The 23774-nt window shown below is 36.5% G+C and overlaps 3 protein-coding genes and 2 non-coding genes across 6 annotated transcripts in view; all 5 read left to right on the top strand.

The window, feature by feature from the left end:
* The first annotated feature begins 857 nt into the window (after positions 1-857).
* Positions 858-4852, top strand: LOC113056651 (lactoylglutathione lyase). The gene is made up of 6 exons (XM_026223445.1): positions 858-1014; positions 1824-1906; positions 2157-2297; positions 3239-3306; positions 4044-4133; positions 4423-4852. Exons 1-6 carry the CDS (start codon positions 859-861, stop codon positions 4512-4514), a joined length of 630 nt encoding a protein of 209 aa, XP_026079230.1. The 5' UTR covers position 858; the 3' UTR covers positions 4515-4852.
* A 1618-nt stretch (positions 4853-6470) lies between these two features.
* On the top strand, positions 6471-15146 carry LOC113056650 (BTB/POZ domain-containing protein 9-like). Of its 2 annotated transcripts, none has more exons than XM_026223444.1 (11): positions 6471-6678; positions 7252-7455; positions 8471-8834; positions 9981-10248; positions 11135-11357; positions 12023-12142; positions 12387-12496; positions 12574-12763; positions 13635-13742; positions 13847-13925; positions 14746-15146. In XM_026223444.1, the coding sequence occupies exons 2-11, from the start codon at positions 7271-7273 to the stop codon at positions 14902-14904; spliced, it is 1806 nt and encodes a 601-aa protein (XP_026079229.1). In that variant the 5' UTR covers positions 6471-6678; positions 7252-7270; the 3' UTR covers positions 14905-15146. The 2 variants fall into 2 exon arrangements, with proteins under 2 accessions (XP_026079229.1, XP_026079228.1); XM_026223443.1 differs by having other exon boundaries at positions 7244-7455.
* Positions 15147-16099: 953 nt separating this feature from the next.
* LOC113056649 (AN1-type zinc finger protein 3-like) overlaps positions 16100-23774 on the top strand; it is a 28466-nt gene continuing 20791 nt past the window's right edge. Inside the window, exon 1 of the mRNA XM_026223442.1 lies at positions 16100-16188. The gene's annotated coding sequence lies outside the window, so the exon portion shown is untranslated. The remainder of the gene's footprint in view (positions 16189-23774) is intronic.
* On the top strand, positions 18014-18086 carry trnav-aac (transfer RNA valine (anticodon AAC)). The gene has a single exon. It is a non-coding gene; the product is annotated as a tRNA-Val (tRNA).
* On the top strand, positions 18742-18814 carry trnav-cac (transfer RNA valine (anticodon CAC)). The gene has a single exon. It is a non-coding gene; the product is annotated as a tRNA-Val (tRNA).

Raw genomic sequence — 23774 nt, 5'->3', positions numbered from 1 at the left:
CCTCTGGCTTGCTTAGTTGGGGACACTTCATTTCCAGTGATTTCGTCAACTTGATTTCACAGATACTATTTAAACTGAGCTGAGCTGGATGATAACATCGCTGAATTCAATGATGAACTGCCTTTTTGCTTTACTGACACACTATGTTCTTATTTAATGCTGTTCAGTTGCTTTGTTACAATCTATATTGTTAAAAGGGCTATATAAATAAAGGTGACTTGACTTGATCAACAGAAAGATTGATACTGGAGGAATTTATGACTGAGATAGAAATCCCCAACAAGTAGCAAAGTCTAAGGATTAAAATAAATTCCAACATTGCTGTTTAGAGACTGATAACAGAGGTTTGCATTAACTGCTTTGTACTGAAACCAAAAAAAGTTGTTTTATTTTTTCAATGGCCTCCTGTGGGTCTTTTCATATATCCACACTCTGAGCCTCAAAACAGAACAGCCCCAAGGAACTATTATAGGTCATTCAAGGACATGTGGGCGAGTTAATATGGTTTAGGCTAGACAAAAGAAGATATTTTGAACATTTTTGGGATCTAAACAGTTGATAAGCACCATTCTTCCATAGTATTTTTTTCCTACTATGGAACTCAGTGGTGCTCATCAGCTGTTCGGATCCCAACATTTTTTTCAAAATATCTTCTTTTAGGTTCAACAGAAGAAAGAAGTGGGGAGTGTGTAAATGATGGCAGAATTTTAATTCTGAAAGTGTACTGTTCCTTTAACACGTTTGTGGACACCCAATCACTGAGAAACACTTTATCGCCCTCTGCAGGAATGAAAGTGAAATTACAACATTTCAGTTCTTTTATCGCCCCTCCCACAGTTGCGTCAGACCACTGACTCTATGCGCATTGACCACGCCCCCTTTTGTGGTGTCTTTCCGCCAAAGTGTCAGCCGCCGAGTGACCAACAAGCCGGAACGCACCTAAAAATGTCCGACCAAGGGCTGACGAATGAAGCAGCTGCCGCCGCGTGTAAAGCGGGGAACCCCATCACTAAAGTAAGACGCTCTACTTAAATCCAGAACTAGGGCGAGACCTGTCAATCAAACGCGAAGCTCGTCGCTCATTTCCCTTTTCTCCTGTATAACTTTAAGTACTGCAGGCAAACTTTGCGATTCATAGCATCTCTTTGATATCGATGTTACTTTACAGTCATTTATCTGCATCTCTGGGTCTGTTAGTTTCTCAGCTGAGTTTGTAGAGATTGTATAATGTGTAAGTGCTGTATTGCTGAGTCACAAGGATAAGAAAATCAATACAGACTTGATTCTGTTTTCTGATGCAATTTACTAGAGTGAACTTTGACATTTTACACAGATGAAATGTTGACCTGTGGCTCTTTTAGTGTCACAGACAGAGCAGTGCCTGCATATAAATATTAAATATATAAACACTAACAACTTTTAAACATGGAGAAATGGTGATATTAGAAAATATTAACGCTTTTTGTGCATTCTTGGAAAAGCCATTTCATAAATAATCTTAACTTATTTTTGTGCAATTTTAACCAACGAGATGCTGTAAAATAACATCTGTTTCAGAGAGCTGTTAATAATCATAATTTGTAACAGCACATCCATATTTCAGAACAGAGCTGCTAGAGATTACAGAATGACATCTCTGAATAATTTCAAAATTGCATAACTGTGATTCAAGTAATAATGTTTAATAATGTAACTCAAATGTTTAATGCAAATCTTTACAAAATGTCTCAATTATGGTCTCAGGCCTTTGGATGGCAGTTTATCATTTTTCATCACCTTATCACTTTTATTCTTAACAAAAGTTATTTGTGCCACTGCTGTAGGACTTCATGATGCAGCAGACGATGCTGCGGGTTAAGGATCCGGTTAAATCCCTGGATTTCTACACACGCATTTTGGGAATGACGTGAGAAAACTTTTTCTCTACTCAAAATGGGAATTCAGTCTTGATATGATTTACTTTAGTTTTAGGCTAATAATTTTGTGATATAAAAATGTGCTATGGTTGTAGAAATGTTTAATGCATTTTACTTCACTTTTTCCAAAATAATAAATAGACATTTTTAAATTAATTTATTAAAATACACAGAATGGGTTCATCAGTCACGTACAGTAGTTGGCTGATCTTTGCAATTAAGAATTGGATTTCTTTGTAGGCTGTTACAGAAGTTTGATTTCCCCTCCATGCGATTCACCCTGTATTTTCTGGGTTATGAGGATAAGAAAGAGATCCCTGCAGATGTGAAGGAGAGGACAGCCTGGACGTTCTCCCGTCGAGCCACTATAGAGCTCACACAGTAAGTTTGTGAGTGTGTGTGTGTGTGTGTGTGTGTGCTGTAAGGAACTGTGACGAGTCAGCTGCCCCCTCCCTGATTGTCACCAGCACCCCGTCCTAAATTGCCGCCCTTCACCAGGCTCCCGACTGGAGTGGGTGTGTGAGAGGAGGGGCGCTGGACGAGTCAGGGCTGGCGGCGTGTGATGGGGCACACCTGAAGGAAATGGAGCCTCATCACCGCCGCTGTTTAAAAGCCCAATGCGCCTCTCCACGGGAGACCGGTCTCTTCCCCGTGCATGCACAGTGGTGTCCTCGTGGGTCCAGGAAGGGTGCGTTGAGGGATTCCCGCGCCACAAGAGATGTGAGCTGCCGGACCCGCGATCCGGATGGGAACCGCACCCGTTTACACGGCCGACGGGCCAGGATGCCGGGCCGTCCATCCCCCACCAGCGCCGCTGCCTACGAGAGTGATGTGGCCGCTAGAGGAAGCCGCCGCTCTTCGCACCCCGGACCGAAGAGGGGAGCGCGTGTGGCCGCCGGACTCCACCCCTTACCTGGACCCTTCCTCCATGAACACTGCCCGACCCACACGAACCCTGCAGCACGACGAGGACATCAGTTTCCCTGTTATTTTGGACACTTTCCCCCTTTGGCCACCTTTTATCCCCTGTTTTTATTTGATTTTGTGTTAATAAAAGCCTCTCCGAGGCCTGACGCCACGCCCATTGTGTCTGTCTTGTGTTCCTCCCGTGACAGTACATATTAAAACCTTTCTTGTCTTTAGATATCTGTATCAGCCGTTTCTTACATGTTCACCCATACAAGCTTACCATTATATATGCCAGGTTCTGAATTATGGCAATGTAGTAGATCTTGAACATCTAAAGTACATAAGTTAAAAGAAAAAGACATTTTTATGTGCCATTCTGTATTTCTCATTAGTGTTTTATCTTTTTTTACCAGTAACTGGGGCTCAGAGACAGATGACAGCCAGTCTTACCACAACGGCAACTCAGACCCAAGAGGCTTTGGTAAATATATGCATGACACTATTTCTGTCTGTCATAGTCGGGCTGGACTATATATGCACACACACACACCATATGTCATTAAGATATATCTTTATATTTATGTCCTTTGATCTTTGTGCACTAAAGTAGCTTAAAGGATGACTTTATGAAATCATAGAAACCATAATTTTGTCTAAACACCAATTGAATTCAAACATTTAAATATAAACAATAAGAAACACTAAATGTCCTGAATACTTGATCTATATTTCAGCATTTCAGTATATCATTCACTGTATTTGTTTACAGTACTAAACCGCAGTATATGCTTACATATATTTTAACTAAAGGTTTTATTGCACTAAAAACTTAAGTGAACATTTATCCGTTATGCACACACTATTCAAATTCACATTTATTTCCTGTGCCTTTTTGGCTACTGAAGGTTAAATCAGAGATGTAAATAAAGCTGTCTTAACACTCCCTTACTTGTGGCTCGCAAAACAAAGAAAGGATTGTGAAACACTAGTCAGAAGGAAATGCAATGGTCAAATAAATTGGGAGATTCACGATGTTGCATTATTTTATATTATAAATTCTTCATGCATTATTTTATATTGCTAGCAAAATCATTGCACATAAGTGAAAATATAGTTCTAGATAAAAGTGTAATGTAATATCTCTGAATAACATTATTAACCTAAAATATATAAAAAAGATATATATCATATGTTATATATATATATTATATATCATAGGCCATATTGGAATTGCTGTACCGGATGTCTATGCTGCCTGCAAGCTGTTTGAAGAGAATGGAGTGACCTTTGTAAAAAAGCCTGATGATGGTAATTTCTTTTATATCATCCTATGTGATTATTTTAGATACATAATATTTCTCCACCTGCTATTTTAGTGCCACAGAATTTGCAAATTTTGGATGTTTATATGTGACTGTGTTCTCAATAGCATACTATCATACTACTCTTACTATTTATGCATTATATACTGTAGCATATGTACTGTGCACGGTATGCACATTTTCTGTATACATGCAATACAAAGACCTTTAAAAAAAAAAAAAAAAAAAGGAATGCTTACTGGTGATTTTATTTTATATCTATTTATTACTTGCAGGTAAAATGAAGGGCCTGGCCTTTATTCAGGATCCTGATGGTTACTGGATTGAGATTCTCAGCCCTAACAACATGGTGTCCATCACTTCTTAAAGACTGTTGTTATGCTTTGACCTAATCAGAAGACGCTAGTTGTGAAAATCAAGGACAGTTGGGTGATCAGAAAGGGGGATTGCTCTGTGGACAGCATGGAAAGCTGTGCATTTTGAAGACTGAAAATCTCTGACACGTGTGTTAGACATCTGGTCATCTGAAAATAAAATATAACCATATAATTTGACATATTTACTTTTTGAAATAATGCAGTCCTCCATAGAGTCTAACCCTAAAAGTTTACAATAATAATACAAAAATAAATATTTTTTGAATTTTTGCAGTCATTCTAACATTAAAACCCTTCCTTTATTCGTTAAAATAAAGCAATGCAAGTATTTTTGTGTCTCTTTCCTCTAACTGTTTAAAGAAGCCTGTAGTAAATTTGTTTCAGGATGCAATATTGGTATGTACCCTGTTAAAAAGACACTTAGATTTGTATGAGTTAAATTAAAAGTAAAATGCAGCTGCAAACATACTTTGCATGTTTGAACGTGTCTGAACACGTGGTTTACACTTCACCAGGTTTAAAGGGTTAGTTCACCCTAATATGACAATTAGCCCAGAAATTACTCACCCTGAAGTCATCCTAGGTGTATGTGACTTTCTGCTTTCAGACGAATCCAGTCGGAGTTATATTAAAAATGGTCTTTGATCTTTTAAGCTGTTTCATGGCACTCAGTGGGTGTTGCACTGCATCAGTCCAAAAGAAGTGAAATAAAAGCGCCCATCCATTAGTGTCTCACATGGCTCAGGTGAGTGAACAAAGTCCTCCCTTGATGCGTTATATTGAAGACAATTTTCAGTTTAACTCTGACTGGATTCATCTGAAAGAAGAAAGTCATACACACCAAGGATTTATGGGCTAATTTTTCATTTTTGGGTTAACTAACCCTTTTAAGGACGATTAAGCAAACAGCTGACCAGGATTAAAATGTGTCTTTATGCAGAGTTGGCTGTTAACAAAAGCTTTAGCGTGGCTACAAAATAGGGTTGGCCAAAATGAAGAATCTTGCTGGGCAGCAATCCAACCAGTTGCTGTCGTGATTTGTGTCAGGATAAGCAAGCTGGTAACATCCGCATTCAACTCTTTTGAGAAGCTGTAAGAATGCATTTAGTTATTATAAATCTACAGCATTTTAGTGTCTGTCTGCTAGAAGTCGTAAAGCACAGAAGAGAATTCAAATTTTTGAGCCTTCTGCATTTTAATGCAAAAAGAAAGTGAGCTGAAATTTACCTTGTTAATATTGGTTTGAGTTAGCTTAATATTGTATTTTTGCTCAATGCATATTTTAATAATGTTTGTTAATCATTTGTTAATAAATTGCATTGGGTTATCTTAAGCTAAACTATTAGATTTTGGTAACACTTCACATTGCAATTCCATTAAATTATTAACTAATGATAACTAAAACTAACCAATACATATGTTTTGCAGTATTACTCTTTTGAAGTTAATTCATATAAATATAACTGTTAATTGTTAATTGCTAGAAGTCATAAAGCACAGAAGATAATTCACATTTTTTAGCCTTCTGCATTTTAAAGCAAAAAAGAAAGAGTGAGCTGAAATTTAGCTTCTTAATATTGGTATGAGTTAATACAATAATATTGTATTTTTGCTTAATGCATATTTTAACTTTTACTTATTTGAGAATCTGTAAAAGACCTCTTATAGTATCTTTGTGAGTGTAAGAGTAGTCCAATTGTACTTCAGGTACTAATTCATCATGCAATTAATAGATAAATAAACAATTTTACATTAACTGAAACTTATTTTTGTTTTCGTTTAAACTTGATGAAGGCCTAAATACCACATAAATATCACAGTATACTTGTACTAAACCTCCAAAAGCTCCTTAAATCCAGGTCGGATAAAATAATCTTCCTCAGCACTCAATCGCGCCGGAGGCAGTAGATACTATTCATCTTCCATCCACTAGAGGCGCTGCAACATTAACACGCAACGCAGGGAGGACATCTTAAAAACATCCGGTAGGGGTTTCTGCGGGCGGAACAGAAGGATTAATAGCTCCTAACAAATGTGTTTATAACCTATTTTATTTAATGTGAGATACATATTTGACATCTATTCACTGGAATCAAGAGTGTTACCTTCTCGGTCTGCTTTAGCCGGAGACGGATTGAATCTGTATCGGTGTCGGTGAGTGTTTTTAGCTTACAGCTGAAGAGTCAGACATATTCTCGTTATGAGTCAGTTTTCACAACGGTACCATCACCTTTTTATTTATTTTTAATTTTTAATTCTAACGTATCAATGTTAATTTATGAGTATTTATTTAGTGTATAAACGTGTTAGTGTCAGGACATATAATACAATTTTGTTTCTGAATGTTCCTGTGTTATATTACGTAACGTTTTCTATGTTATGCTCAATTCATTTATGTATTTTTCTTATTGATAACCGTGTGTCGCAACAGAATGTATATACATTTGATTTTAAATTTTGATGATTTAATTGCATTTTAAATTGTATTTACCATGATTGAAGGTTTTAAAACAAGACGAACCAATTAACATTTAGGCTTATGTTTAGATTTTACAAAAGATGAACACTAGCAGTATGGAAAGTGACAGACAAGGGGGAAGAACTAATATACTAAAACATATGATAGACAAACATAAATGTCCTGTCCAGCAGGAATACTCCTTTTCTTTGTACAGTGTTCACTGAATAATTGAAAGTTTTTTTGTTCTTTCTGATTGAGGTGTGAAGGTGTTCTCCAGCAGTGATCATGAGTGACAGTCATCCTCTGCGACCGATGAGCTCCGCGTCTGAGATCGATCACCTTCATCTCCTGTCAGAGCAGCTTGGGGCTTTAGTTCCCGGAGAAGAGTACAGCGATGTCACCTTCGTGGTGGAGGAGAAGCGCTTTCCTGCACACAGAGTCATTCTAGCGGCACGCTGCCAGTATTTCAGGTTATTATTTGAGAGATGTTACATGTCTATTGGGGCGTTTTCTTGAATTAAATCACTTATGATAGGAACACAATCCATTTTTTTTGTACCGTAATGAAGCTAGGTCATTCTAAGAAATAGGATGCATGTCTTTCTTTTTTTTTGATCAAATTTTTTTTGTATGATTTTAAACATTCAGAGAAATAATGTGACAAAAGTCATGCAGTCATTTGTTAATAAATTGCATTGGGTCATCTGAAGCTAAACTAATAGATTTTTGTAACACTTTATGATGCAATTCCATTAAATTATTAACTAATTATAACTAAAAATGCAGTTTTATTCATATCTGTTAATTAATATTAATATAACTGTTAAAAAAAAGTGAGTGAAAAGTGAGTGAAGTGACATTCAGCCAAGTATGGTGACCCATACTCAGAATTTGTGCTCTGCATTTAACCCATCCAAAATGCACACACACTGTGAGCACACACCCGGAGCATTGGGCAGCCATTTATGCTGTGGCGCCCGGGGAGCAGTTGGGGGTTCAATGCCTTGCTCAAGGGCACCTAAGTCGTGGTATTGAAGGTGGAGAGAGAGCTGTTCATGCACTCCCCCCACCTACAATCCAGTCCGGCCTCATCATATGATTTCAAGTCCATTAAATAAAACTTGTACAGCTTTATTAGTTTATTAATAGATGTTTAAATGAAATTAGATTAATAAATGCCTTAGAAGTATTTTTAATTGTTAATTCATATACTGACTGAAGTAGGATATGATTATCTAAAAAACAACAACATGTTTTTATGTTTTCTACACAAAATCACAAAAGAAAAAAGATGACAAGATCTTTGTTTGTATTATAAAAATTACATCAGCTGTTCTTAATCATTTAGTTTGACATATTATTGGGAGACACATTTTGAGTCAATTTGGTTCAATGACAGATTCAGTGTTGCAGAGAGATACCCGTTTTGTAGAATGTTAATATCTTTGCTTTTTTTCCTCTTTGTCTTTTGTTTGGTCTCCTCAGGGCTCTGCTGTATGGAGGGCTGAAAGAGTCCCGGGACCAGGCAGAAGTTCGGTTGGAGGAAACACGTGCTGAGGCTTTTTCCATGTTGTTGCGATACCTGTACACGGGCCGTGCCACGCTGAGTGAAGCCAGAGAAGAGACTCTGTTAGATTTCCTGGGGCTGGCTCATCGCTATGACCTCCAGCCACTAGAGGGCTCCATATGCGAGTTCCTCCGCACTTTATTGAGCCAGCGAAACGTCTGTCTGGTGTTTGATGTGGCTAGTCTGTACTGTCTGAATGGGCTGGCCGAGGCCTGCATGGCCTACATGGACCGGAACGCCACTGAAGTGTTGAAGTCAGATGGCTTTCTCACGCTTTCAAAGGTGAGTGACAGAAAATTTTTTCGGTAACATTTTATTTTAAGGTGTCCTTGGTACATATGTTTTATTCACTTACTATTATAATAACAATATGCATATACATGCAAGTAACTCTAAGCCAAACACTAATCCTAACTCTAACCATATAGTAGATGTAGTTAATAAATGTTACCCAATACTTAAATGTATAATTACACTGTAAAAAGGACACCTTAAAATAACGTTACCAATATGCTAATTTTAAAACATAATAATTACGTTGGCTTAAGAAAGCCAACTTACTGATTTAGACTATATAAGATTCTTCTTCTTTTGAGATTACATTTAACATGTATTTCCTTCTAGAGTTTCAGAACTTCAGCTGGGTTGACTCAAGTTGCTATGTCTTGCTTACTATTTCTGTTAAACGGACTTTTATCGAGGGCATCAAAACTTATAAAATAAGAAATTTCTGTGTTTAGGACAACATGTTAAAGCAGACTAGAAATGTACTTACATGTTAGCAACATGCTTATCATGCTAACAACATGCTAAACATATTAGAAATATGCTTTCAGCACATTGTTCATGTTAAACATGTTAATCATGCTAAAAACATGTAAGCAACATATGCTTATCATGCTTAAAAAATTCCAGCAAAATGTTAATCATGTTGAAACATGCTATAAACATGTTAACCATGTAAGAAATATGCTAATCATGCTAGAACCATCCTGGCAACATGCGAATCATGCTGAAAACATGCCAGCAACATGCTTATCATGTAAACAACATGTTATGAACATGTTAACCATGCTAGAAATACCTCAGCAACATACTAATCATATTAAAAACGTGTTAACAATATACTTGCTGCATGCTAATCATGTTTACAACATGTTAGTAACATGCTAGAACATGCCATCAATGTAGTAGCAACATGGTAATAATGCTAGAAACATGCTAACAACATGCTAATCACATTTAAGAGATGTTAACAACATGGTATCAACATCTAATTATTTAACTTAAAAATTTCAAGCTTTTGCAACTGCTTCAAACATTCAGGATCGGCTTTCTCAAGCCAACTTCAAAGTTTGTCTTGATTAACTTTTTCGTCTAGTTAAGATAAATGCATAATATGTCTGTTTCCTCGTTTCCTCTCTGCAGTTTGCCCTGTTGACCATTGTGAAGAGAGATTCCTTTGCTGCAAGTGAAAGGGAGATATTTCAGGCCCTCTGTCGCTGGTGTCACCACAACGGCGACGGCCCAGAAGCGAAGGAAGTGATGTCAGCAGTGCGTCTGCCCCTGATGACCCTCTCTGAAATGCTGAATGTGGTTCGTCCCTCGGGCCTCCTCAGCCCAGACGACCTGCTCGATGCCATACAGACCCGCTCGGAGAGCAGAGACATGGACCTTAACTACCGCGGCATGCTCAGTGCGTTTACTTCCCTCTGCTTATCAGTCTGTAGATACATGGGGCAAAAACGAGACATCCCAGGGTGGTGTCCGCATCAAATAAAATTACAAAAATGATTTTATAGACGCAGAAACCACATTAAATGCAAGTACAATGTCTGCTCTATTGTTTCAAATAATATTTGTGAAAATAAAATGTCGAAATATGGGTGAAATAATGTTCTATTGTTCCGTAAAAGACACATTAATGAAAAAATGATCATATGCTCATTCTGACCTGTGCTTATTAAAATATATGAAAGAAAAAGTGGCTATACAAAACTGTAAGTAGTACTTTAAGGACCAATTCTCACTGTTAACAAGCTTGCATATTAGAAGCATATTGGCTGTTTATTAGTACATTTTAATGCTCTATTCTATATGACCGTATTTTAGATCCCCCATACCTAAATTTAACAGCTGTCTCAATATTTGCAACAAATTAGGAGTTTATTGAGGCAAAAATCATAGTTAATAGTGAGAATTGTAACTGTGTCGAGTCTTTTAATGACATATAATGATTCTGGTTCTAAATGTGCTTGACAAGATTGATTTTTTTTGCTATATGAACTATTGCTACACAGAATGAAATTTTAGTGGGTGCCTTCTGTAAATCGTGCTAAAAATGTGTGATATTATTTTATTTACTTATTTTTGCTTGGAAAAAAAAATAAAGTTAAACAGGACACATTCTAATGTATGGGAAAGAAACTAAAGTTGTGTGTTTTGATACTTGAGGTGGCAGGCGCTCTAATAGAGCCGAACATGTTTGAGCTGAGTCATACCCCGAGGTAGAAGAAACTGAAACTGCTTCATCTGTTTTGGTGTGATAAAATGTTTCCACTGCTGTGCTCTGTTTCTTGTAGTCCCAGAGGAGAACATTGCCACTATGAAACACGGTGCTGTGGTGGTGAAGGGTGAGATGAAGTCTGCTCTGCTGGATGGAGACACGCAGAACTATGATTTGGACCACGGCTTCTCAAGACACCCCATAGAAGAAGAGGGACGAGCCTCTGGCATCCAGGTCCGCTTGGGTCAACCCTCCATCATCAACCACCTACGTCTGCTGCTGTGGGACAAGGACAGCAGGTAATGCAACGACAACGGGTTAGTTCCTTCACAAAAATGATAGTTTTGTCAACATTTTTCACCCTTGTGTCATTCTAAACCCCAAAATAGATTCTCCGTGCTTTTGTTTTTCATATAATTAAAGGGAATGAGAATAGATGCTGATGAGCTCCATTTGCCCAAAAACCATATGAACCATAAAAGTAGCTATATGAGATATGATTGCTTTGGATACGAGACACGAGATCTAATGTTAAACTTAGCATAACATCTTGTGGCTCATTTTAAATATATACAGTATCCTTACTAAATTTTTGTTACATGTTTGTTATATTGTTCAGTGTTTCTCACAGATTTACACTCTATGTGTGGCGGCACTTTCCTCAAGGGACATATAGGATATTATTAAACAGCAAAGGGCTTATTTAAAATCCAAATTCATTCTCTGCCAGCAGGAGGCGCTTTAGGACTGGCAGAAATATAATAGTTTCCCTGGTAACGACCGTAAACAAAGCAGCGCTTAGGTTTTGACTTTTGAAAGGTGCAGAGCTCATGTTTATTCAACTAAGTCAAGGCATTTTGGAAAATGTATTTGTGGTGGTCAGTGTTGATATTGTGGTGGGTCGCCATAAATAAATCAATGAATGGGAAAAAAGGTTGTTATATGTGGTTTTTCTTATCCGTAGGTCATACTCGTACTATATCGAAGTGTCTATGGATGAGCTGGACTGGGTGCGTGTGGTGGATCACTCCAAGTTCCTTTGCCGCTCCTGGCAGCATCTTTATTTCCCAGCACGCGTCTGCAGGTAGAACCTGTTACACAAAACCAACTGGGCTTTGTTCATCTTTGAAAATCATTATTTTTTTAAAATCATTATTTTGTCATACTACTTCCATCAATTACATTAAATTTAAAGTAAGGCAAAAAAGACAAATTCAAACATATATCCTCTGAAGAGAACCGAAATGACTTACTGTGTTGTAAGATGTTATATTGGTAACTGATGTCTGTGTTTGTTAACATTTCTGTTTTCCTTTTTGTCAATGCAGGTTTATTCGTGTTGTGGGGACACATAACACTGTCAACAAAGTGTTTCACTTGGTGGCTCTGGAGTGCATGTACACACAGCGACCTTTCACGTTGGAGAAAGGCATACTGGGTAATGTAGTTTACCTAGTTTCGGGAAGTTACACATATTAGCTCGGCTCCTGAAACTCATCCCATGTCTCCCTGCAGTTCCCACAGAGAACGTCGCGACTGTGCAGGCTTGTGCGAGTGTGACAGAGGGTGTGAGTCGCTGCAGAAACGCCCTGCTGAACGGGGACACCAGCCACTATGACTGGGACTCGGGATACACCTGCCACCAGCTGGGATCTGGAGCCATAGTTATCCAGCTCGCTCAGCCATACATGCTGGGCTCAATGCGGTACGAGAGCTCACCGTCATCCCTTTTTTTTTTTTTGCATACATTTTGTATGCAAAGAAAAGAAAAATAATGACTTAATTCAACAATTTGTCTCCTTTAGTTTTTATTTTTTGTTTTCTTTGCTTTCAAAAAGAATTGTAATCGATTCATAACGTTATTATTGAACCACTGATGGCAGATGGACTATTCTGAGTATGCTTTTCTTGACCTTAACAGTTTAAATTACTTGGCAGTCAATGAGACAGTCACAAGCCTCCCGGTTTTCATCCAAAATATCAAGACAAACAAAGCTTTTATGGGTTTGGAACAACATGGCGTTAATGATTTATGACAAAGTTTTAATTTTGGGGTGGAGTATCCCTTTAAAAGTCTCATAAAAGTAGGCCATATGACTTACATGAACAGTAAGGCATGAAACAAACTGAAATTTTGAATCAGTTGTTTTCAAAAACCTTCTCTGCCACACATCTCAAATCTAATAACAGTGGAGACAAAAGCACTTAAAGTGGAAGAAAATGGAAGAAAACAGGGCGAGTTTTAATAAACCACAATATTTCAGAAGTGTAGCCAAAAACATAGCCACAAGATATGTTAACACAAGGCTAGAGACTAAAATTACAGTCCTACTTCTAAAATAATGATTTATACAACATCTAGAAAAGTAAGCAAACAATTTAAACTTTACAATTAGCTTTAAATCAAAATCAAACCTGTACAACAGTTTCTACACATCCTGACTATTGTACAAAGGAATGGTTTTCTGTTATACCCATGTTTCAGAACCCAAAACATGCCTTCAAGTTGGATTTACCCTCAATATGCTTTTCAATCACTGTACAATCACAAACATACTGACTGTGTGTGTTTATAGGTTGCTGTTATGGGACTGTGATGAGAGGAGCTATAGTTATTATGTGGAGTTGTCCACAAACCAGCAACATTGGGTGAGAGTCGTGGACCGCACTAAGGTGGCATGCAGGTCAGTAAAGGGTGTCTTTATTATCTCATTATTTGTCATTACTGTTTTCTCTCCCCAGTGTTTACATATAATTGTGAGTTGGTTCTCACATGTAATTCTTACAGGTCGTGGCAGACTCTGATGTTTGACAGACAGCCTGCATCCTTTATTCGTATTGTAGGAACTCACAACACCGCCAATGAGGTGAGTGATCTCTCTGAACACTCTCACATGATGTTCTGTGACTCTATCCAGCTTCAGGTTAAAGGAGAAGTTTATCCAAAAATTAAAACTTGATGAAAATTGATTCTCATGCCATGCAAAATGTAAATAAGTTTGTTTTTTAATGGGAACAGATTTGAAGAAATATAGCATTTACATCACTTGCCCACCAAAAGATCAGTGAATGGGTGCCGTCAGAATGAGTCTACATGGCTGATAAAAACATCACAATAATCCACGAATAACCCACATGACTGTCCCTTAATTAATGTCTTGTAAAGTGAAAAGCTGCATGTTTGTAAGAATTAAATACATCCTTAAAGTGTTTTGAACAGGTTATCCTCTTACATCAAAATCCACCAACATATTTGTTTTTTCTGACTGTTTTCGCTTGTAAACAGTGCTTGATCTGTGCATATATCTCTCCTGATTCAGATGTGAAAGCAATATAAACATATTAAGTCAAAATCTTTTATTGATGTTTCTTAAAAACAAGCTTTTTGTGAAGCTTTTCACTTCACAAGACATTAACGGATGGACTGGATTGATGTGTATTATTTGTCGGCACCCATTCACTGCAGAGGTATGCAAGTGATATAACGTTTAGCCAAATCTGTTCAGATGCAAAAACAATTTCATCTGCATCTTGGATGACCTGAGGGTGAGTGAATTTTCAGCTTGTTTTTTTTTTTTTGTGAACTGTTCCTATAATGTTGCATTGAATGCAATATTTATCAAACTCAAATTTTTGGATGAAACTCTGCAGCCCTAATGCAGTTTTTTCTCATGCTGTCTCCACTAGGTTTTCCACTGCGTTCACTTTGAGTGCCCCGCACAGGCGGATATGGTTGTTAAAGAAGGAAGCCCTGGACCAGATCAGCCCAAACCAGAATGCAGCTCCCAGAACTCAGATTCACAGGGCCTGATGTCCCAAAAACCCTCCACATCTCCACACACATAAGCTATGGATGATTTCTCCATGCTGCTCACTTTCATTAAGTATGACAAGACACACTTGAGATGCTCAGCTTAAAAGGATGTTCTCAAGGTTATGTGCTGCTAAAGAAGGAACTTTATATTTATGAGACAATACTTGAGCTGAATGTATAACATGATGGTGAATAGAATAATGACTGTCACATGCACTTGTTTTATGATGTTCAAATAACTATAACAACCATAATAATAAAAGTATTACAGACCTAATGTTTTTGCAATACAGTCTTCTTTATTAGAACTAACCATTGTTTAGTAGGTGGAATAGGAAAATTGAAATCATTCTAGCTGAACAATACCACATAACAACATAAGCGTGATTTATATGGGTTTTTAGTTTTATTTGAAATGTTTAGTTTCTAAACGTCTCTCTTGGATTTAATGCCGCCAATAATTTTAACACATAAAATATTGTGGTTAACAAGAGAAATGGGATGCATTTACTTTTACTTTTGAATAGTTTTTTCATGCTTATTTTTTTTTTTGCCATCAAATCATCTTATGCCAAATGAAAGTTTGCATCGAAACTAATTTAGTTTGATTGGACAACAAAAGATATGAGTGCTTTCTCTTTCCTTTTTTACATTGTTTTGTTTTTTTATCCTTTGCTTGACTTGGGTTCGAACCCACCAAATAAGAATCACTTGTTCTCGCAAATGGATGCTCACAAATGAATATCATAAGTTTTTTTTATAATGCTATTTAGAATTGGGGCTGATTTATTGTCAGGTGATGGAGAGAAACACAGACAATGACACAGATCTAGACAATTTATTCAGATCATATTTAGATTCAGATCAATATATATTATCTGTTATACTGTTATTAAAATAGAATTAATTTACAAACGATCAGAATTTGATTAACTATTGCCAATGTAAATAACTACAATGACACCAAATTGCACAATTTTGCGGTGGTTTACGACGTAAAAGCCTGACGTACGTTATAAAATACGATAGAAAACATAAAAATGTTTTTTTTTAAAGATTATTTTTATTTATTTTTTTTGTCTAAAGGTAAATAAAACATACATGAAGAATAACAAAAGAAACTGTTTTACCATTCAATTTGTGTAACAAATTTGTTTGTAACGTATTCAAATCCGATTCGTTCACTTAAAAGATTCGTTCAATATGTAAAAGATTCATTCGCAAACGAAGACACGTCACGTAAGAGCGAGCGATGTCAAGATGGACAGGCAGTGACATGTCCTCATCCTCAAAAACAACAGCCAAAATTACTCAAGGTAAAGGTTAATATAACCCACACTAAACATAAATGTTCACTTTAAGGATAAACGTGGTTTGTGTCGACTAAATTGTCGATCGTTAATTAACGTTACACGAAAACTTCGAAATTCAAGATTTTACGTTCACACTGTAACAAGACAGCGACAACCGTTACGAGTGCTAAATACGATCATCTTCATACACATTTAACATATGAAATACTGAAAACCACGTTCTATAACAAAATGTTTACATTTGAGATCGAATTTGTGCTGAGTGAACTAACGTTAGTCGGCTCAAGCGCGCGCTTCGTGAAGTTCGCGCGCCATTATTTGCTAACACGTTCTCCGCTAAATAATGGAGTTTGAATAATAAGATAAAACTCCAGGTTAAGTTGTTGACACAGATCTGAGAGGTTAAAAAATTATTTAGATATCGTTTAAATTCAGTGTTTGATTAATCGGAGGTAACGTTATCTCTTAGGCCTACTTTTGTATGCTAATATATTGGAGTTTGGATTGCCATTTGATGTGTAATGAAATATTTACAGGGTTCCTTTAAAAGTTTAAAAGGTCTTAATTCTCCCTTCCAAAGTCTTAAATCGGATCAGAAACCCTTATTCCTGGTTTCAAAGACAAGGTTTAAGAGGAACGTTAGTCCCAGACTAAAATGTATGTTGAGTCTATCTTAACTGAAAGCAACTTCAACTGACATACAGAAAAATATGCCAGTAATACTGATTTTGATCAACATGGACAAAAGGAAGTTTATGTTTTATTTATTTATTTTTCTCTCTAAGGCACACAAAAAAACAACATAAGTTAAATGTCCTAAATAAATTCTAAGATTGGCTTAATCCTGATAAATATTGTATGCACCAAACAGAAAAAAAATCTTGTTTTTGCTTTCCAATATAAATATTGTGACACCATTAAATCAAGATACATTTATATTCACATACAAACACATTTAGATTTAAACTCAAGAGATGAATTCTTGTTTTCTGAGAAACTGAACAATATTACATTTCACTGCTGGTCTTATTCTCTCCATATAACCATGTATGTGACAAATCTGGAATTTAATGCTTAAAACAAGAACTCACGGTCAATGGGGAATAAAAACTTGTTTGATGAAGTTTTTTTTCTGTGTCCTTTGGAAGGTGATTGTTTCTATTTTTTTTATCAAACTGAATTAATTTTGATCAATTTTTCAGAAGAAAAAAAGGTTTTCCATCGTATTTTCACTGAAACCTAACTGAATTAATTTTGATCAATTTCTCAGAGGAAAAAAAAGGTTTTCCATCGTATATTCACTGAAACCTAGCCTAAGTGCAATAGCCACATGGTTTCCAGTTACATCATTATTACACAGTGGTTTCTTTCTTGTAACATGGAGGTCGAAACAAGTTTAAAAACCACTGAATGCAACAACATATTTTTAGTTTACATGTATATGTTTTTTTAGTGTACATGTATATGTTTTATACTTCAGTCAAATAGCCTTTTAATGAATATGACTGGTTTCTAGTGAAACCGTTACAATGTCATGGATGTATATTTTTCAACAGAGAAAAGTTTTGTGAGAAGTGATGGTAGCAAATCGTCCATGGCGAAAAGATCAAAACGAAATAAACTCTTATTCATTAAAAAATTACCAGAGTTGTGAGTAAAGTTGCAAGCTTTAAATGTATAATAAAACAAAAAATTGTTATTACTAATAGAACAAAAATTAAGAAATGTAAGTTTTCATTATAAAACAGCCAAATATTGTCATTTAGTCCAGATTTGGTATGTAAGCTTATAGTTTATTTCGAAATATTACCATGTTACATACATGTAGGTTTCCGTAGTGTAGTGGTTATCACGTTCGCCTAACACGCGAAAGGTCCCCGGTTCGAAACCGGGCGGAAACACATTTTGGTTATTATTTTTTAAAATTATTATTGGTTAAACACAAGCTTATGAATGTGAACATATAAGATCTGTATAAAATGTATCTTAAAGACTTAGGTTGAATTCAGAACAGCATACTAGCACACTACCGTGGTAGAAAGATAATAAGAGTAGTATGCTAGCATGCGGTACTAAATTAGCATTAGCCCCCACAAAGGTGATCTCTAACTTCATAATACTAAAAATGCTTATTTTTCCATTAAATAGCCTATTATACAGCATATCTATGGATAAAAAATATTAAGTGTTATTACCTTGATTTTTTTTTACTCATAACAAATTGACAAATCTGTGACAAACACATAAGTATTTTTGAATATTTTTCAACAGAGAAAAGTCTGGTGAGAACTGATGGTAGCAAATCGTCCATGGCGAAAAGATAAAAATAAAATAAACTTTTATTCATTAAAAAATTACCAGAGTTGTAAGTAAAGTTGCAAGCTTTAAATGTATAATACTCTCAAAAACTAGTTATTAGTCTCAAAAAATAGTTATTACTAATAGAACAAAAATTAGGAAATGTAAGTTTTCATTATAAAACAGCCAAATATTGTCAATTAGTCCAGGTTTGGTATGTAATTTATTTTGAAATATTACCATGTTACATACATGTAGGTTTCCGTAGTGTAGTGGTTATCACGTTCGCCTCACACGCGAAAGGTCCCCGGTTCGAAACCGGGCGGAAACATCATTTTGCAACCATCGGTTTGTTTTGCATCCCTGAATTGGTCTATCCTTCCTCATTTATGCTATAGTCTTGAAAAAAAAACATGTTCATTTTCAAAGGCTTGTACAATCAATTAAAAAATTTAAACCTTAACTACTCCTCCACAAGATGGCGTAATAGAACCAGCAATGCTGGGTAGTCTTGCACTCATCAGCAGGCTGGTTCTTACGCAGTGTTGATCTTACACAGACAAAACCTCCTAACCTTCTTCTAACCTGCAATCTATCTCATTATTATCGCTTCACTCCTCCAGTTTTAACATCTCTCTCTTTCCTTCCATTGCATTTGCAGAAGGTTTTTCTCTGTATTCCCTTTGATCCTCCTCCTTCCTCTTCCCATGCCCTGTAGAAGCTCTAATGAGACGCTTTGGCTCTTCTTGACCCGTCAGCCACAGTCAAATTCACGTGACCAGACACGGACATGTTCTGTCCACCTCCATTTGTTTTGTTCCTTTTTTTGGTATTCGCACGCAGAGAGAAATGGTCTCAGTGGCTGCTGCAGCAGTCTTGTTTGCCTTCTGTAGTTTCTGGCAGTTTAGCAGCACTTTGATCAGTGGATCGAGCGATGGTAGATCGGCCCGCCGTGACGATAGCTGGGTCGCTTCGCTGTGCCACAGAGTCTGCAGTCTGTTTATTTGCACCAATGGAGCAGAACAGCTCACTGTGCCAACAAAACCCAGTATATCTCATTAAGGGGCCAAGCAGTCAACGTTTGATACATTACAGGAGTAGTTCAACCAAAAATGAAAATTGGCTCAATATTTACTAACCCTCAGGCTATCCGAGATGTAGATGAGTTCATCATCATCAGAACATATTTGGAGAAATGTATCATTATAGTGTTGGGCAATATGGTTATTTTTCATATCGTCATATCATCAGCCCGTGAGATCGACGATACACAGTATTATCTTGCGTGGGTGGAGCTTTGTTCGTGTCATAGCATAACTATTTGGTGTTTTAAACCACGCAGGTGCACGAGAGAGAGCCTATGGAATCACCAGTAATCGAAAAAATATACTTTCAAACATACTGATAAACTAACGTAAAACAGCTAGTTCATATATAGTTGGACGCAACTGTCATATCACGCGTCCTGTGACAATAAATCCTGCTGGAAGTTATCAGTCTAAATGTTCTGTAAAGTCCGTAAACGGTGAAAATCAATAGTAGATTTCATTTAAAGTCCAGCAGTTTAACACTAATATTGGGCATAACTGAACACATTAAATATAAAGTATTTAAAACAGGTAAGTTCATATGTTTGGAGTAAATTTAATTGAACTGATGCATCTGTCATACAGCGCTCTGGACCGCGCGCTTTATGACGAGAGCGACGCACCGCCACAAAAATAAGAGATGCATTCTAACATAACTGTGGCATTTAACTCAGTTAGTGAGGGCTCGTTTAAAATATTGCACATATATAGGCCTTTCAGATTACTTGTTAAAGTGCAATGAAATATCTTATGTCTGCAGACGATGTACATCTGTTTGTGGATGAAGACTTTGTAACTAGCAAAACTATGTATTTTGCATGCATCACATTATAGTGCGGGGTGCATGAAAATAATAACAAGGTGGCAGAGCGAACATTCATCCATAGTGGTTCTCACATAGTCCTTCTACATCATCACCACATAGTGTGTGTTATAAGTGAACAGTCTTTAAGAGAAGGACTACATGAGAACCACTATGGATGCTAAGTTCGCTCTGCCGCCTTGTTATTATTTTGTCTTTAATTAATTTGTTATGCCAAGAAAGAGTTAATCTCTCATGTTTGAGAAGAGCGCGATGCCGTGTAGCAGCCATTAAATGTGTGGGACACCAACTCCATTTCTCTTTCATTTCATGGATTTAATGAGTTATCCGAGTCAAAGTGTACCACTTCAACGACTACAGGCTCTAATCCTCCTGCGCGCGCGTGTGAAATGCGGTAATGAAGTAAAATAGCTGGGCAGTTTGATAGCCGAATTATAATAAGCAGCCTAATAAAAATAATAGTTATTATTATTATAATCTAATACATTAATAGAAGAATGATCCTAATATCGTCTTTATTATCGACAGAGAAATCTGCTTATGTCGATATCTCTGACTATCGTCGATACACGATACAATCGTCTATCGGCACAACCCTATATCATTACATCGCTTGCTCATCAATGGATCCTCTGCAGTGAATGGCTGTCGTCAGAATAAGAGTCCAAACAGCTGATAAAAACATCACAGTAATCCATAGTTAATCCACACCATTCCAGTCCATCAATAAATATCTTGTGAATTTTGTAAGAAACTAATCCATCATTAATGCAATTTGACTCCAAACCATTGCTTCTGGCCATAATATTACTTTCTTAAGTGAAAATTCTAAATTTATCCAAATTTGTTCCTGTGAAGAAAAAAAACCATTTACATCTGAGATGGCCTGAGGTTGAGTACATCTGCTGCAAATTTTCATTTCTTTTAACACATTTGCATGTAATAAATTTGATGGCAAGCATGCCACAGGAGAAAACGTGTTTTCTTTAATCTGCTACTGGGTTGTGCTTCCTTTAAAAATATTTTAAAGTGCTTCCTTACTGTTTTTACTATACAAGTATCACCAAATATGAAGGAAGGAATTCTATTTAACTATTTACAGGGTATCTGCAGAATTAAAAAAGAAAAATTTGAGGCAATTTATGAACGATTCTTAGAGCTGCACAAATAAAATGAACACTGTATGAGTGGTGTTGGACAATTTCTATGGTAACATAAAGTATTGAGCCATAAAATTACATGATTTACATTTCAGATACAGGTTTTCACAAAAACAGGCCGTATTGATTGCAAATTCAAAAATAAGAGAAGAAAAGAAAATGTGGTACTTATTAAAATAATCACCCTTTACTTCAATATATGAACACAGACAACCGCTGTTAAAAGATTTATATAAAGTTACCCATTCTATGACAAGTAAAATAATGGCAATTTAAGGTAATCTGATGAAAAAGGCTGTCCTCGGAGTTGCTGCAAGTGCTGTGTCTTCTTGTGTGGCAGTATTATGCCTTAACGCTGACACTTGTCACACAAGAAGACACGGTGCTTGCAGCTACTCCAAGGAGAGCCTTGGAGCTCAACCAGGTTCTGGCACTGGAGTATTTACATGTGGTGTTATCATAAGAGAACTATTCATTTTAAATATTGCGGTTATAGCAATATAAGCAATAATAGCTAATAGCAATAATAACAGTATATTGTCACTAGGGATGTCAACGATTAATCGATGATCGATTAATTGTCGATAAGAGATGCAGTCGATTAAGGCTATCGATGGTCGGTTAACCGATTCAATGTTGGGCTGCGTGCGGCTCATGCGCACTCAACACGTGGCTGTGAGTGATGGTGACGATATATAAAAGCATCATCATTCATTCACAATGTACAAATTAAGCTTTTAATGTGATTTAAACTTTAAAGTACATTAAAATAGAAACAACATAAATGTTCTTCAACATTAAATGCAATAGAAATGTAGTTACTAATCATTTCATCAGATAACTGTTTTATATCGTGCGCTTTGCAGGGCTGCGGGACACAGTGACAGGACAGGTAGTCTATTCATTCCTACAACTTGTTAATTCATTCCTACGAATTATTAATGTGGCAAATTGTCCATGTTTCATTAATTTTGTTCCCTAAATAACCCATGATTTAAGTGAAATAAGGGAACAAATTAATAAATCGAACGAATTCTTAATTCATGAAATCTTTAATTTCCCTTCCCATGTTTACCACAGTAAGAGATGCGAAAACAGTTATTAAAAGCGAAAGATAATAAAATAAACCTGGGAAATTAGAGGGTTAGACTATGAAGATTTAGGAAAAGAAACAATGCCTAAATATACTGAATTTGTGGAAATTCGTGACCAAGCGGCAAACCAGAACAAAGCCGCGTAAATGAAGACTATGGGGTCCAAAAGCATGGTCGCGATCTAACATTTTCCAGTTAACCTATTATTCCTCTAATAAACAAAGCTTTTATACCACACTTGTCATAATCAGATCTTATCATTTCTAAATAAATAATTGCTGGATTCAAAACAGCGATTAATAGGCGATGTGACCGACACATTCCTGGAGCATTAACTGCTGTCACTAAACGGTGACGCCGAGCATCGTTCACAAGTTTCTGCATGGACCTGACTAGGGCACAGGTTCTAAGCCCTGGGACAAAATGGGATGCTTTAAGGAAAATTTATAGCCTACTAGGTAATAGGCCCAAAATAAAAATAACAATTTGTTTTCATGTTTTTTTTTTTTTTTTTTTAAATCGGCTATGCGAAATATATCCGACTTAAATAGGCTAATTAAGATTAACGGATTTAAAACAGAAGTGTGGGCGCGTTTTTGCTCATATGAAGAGGATCATCTTTTCCGTCTATATGCGAATGCGTGTTAAGTACAAGCCTAGTTTACATTATAAATAATAGTTTAACATTCAAATACATTGCGAATATGGAAACATTTCGATTTGTGCCGAATGAGACATGAGCAATAACCTCCAAATAAATCTAGCCAAAGCCCCGCTCGCTCATCCTCGTCTGCACGCATGCACTGTCACGATCTAATGCGCTGTATGCCGGATTTTTAAAAATCTGACATTTTCTAGGACAGAATCCAGCAGGATCAAATTAATGTGAGCAACTGTGTTTTGGTGCAGCAGCGCCGATGTAGTTCACTTAATGTGCAGCGCAGTCACACGCGAAATTATAATTAAGACATTTCTTATACCATTTAAATGTTTTAATATGTATTCAGTTCTTTTTTAATTATTATTTCCCCACATTATTTTTGATCAAATAAATGCAGTAAAAGAGACTATAAAGGGCTCAAGCAGCAGGCGACAAAACTGTAGTTCACGCTTCTAAAAAACTGTT

Source organism: Carassius auratus, chromosome 38 (assembly GCF_003368295.1).
Source record: "Carassius auratus strain Wakin chromosome 38, ASM336829v1, whole genome shotgun sequence".
Taxonomy (NCBI): Eukaryota; Metazoa; Chordata; class Actinopteri; order Cypriniformes; family Cyprinidae; genus Carassius; species Carassius auratus.
The sequence above is the reverse complement of the archived record's forward strand: the minus strand, read 5'-3'. Positions and strand labels throughout refer to the sequence as shown.

What these genes read in the sequence shown, in the direction of transcription:
- LOC113056650 (XM_026223444.1), top strand. Translation starts at nt 7,271, where the DNA reads ATGAGTGACAGTCATCCTCTGCGACCGATGAGCTCCGCGTCTGAGATC. An exon ending in GCTTTCTCACGCTTTCAAAG is followed by an intron (nt 8,835 to 9,980) that starts GTGAGTGACAGA and finishes TCCTCTCTGCAG; the next exon opens with TTTGCCCTGTTGACCATTGT. An exon ending in GTTGGAGAAAGGCATACTGG is followed by an intron (nt 12,497 to 12,573) that starts GTAATGTAGTTT and finishes GTCTCCCTGCAG; the next exon opens with TTCCCACAGAGAACGTCGCG.
- LOC113056651 (XM_026223445.1), top strand. Translation starts at nt 859, where the DNA reads ATGCGCATTGACCACGCCCCCTTTTGTGGTGTCTTTCCGCCAAAGTGT. An exon ending in ACACGCATTTTGGGAATGAC is followed by an intron (nt 1,907 to 2,156) that starts GTGAGAAAACTT and finishes ATTTCTTTGTAG; the next exon opens with GCTGTTACAGAAGTTTGATT. An exon ending in TGTAAAAAAGCCTGATGATG is followed by an intron (nt 4,134 to 4,422) that starts GTAATTTCTTTT and finishes TATTACTTGCAG; the next exon opens with GTAAAATGAAGGGCCTGGCC.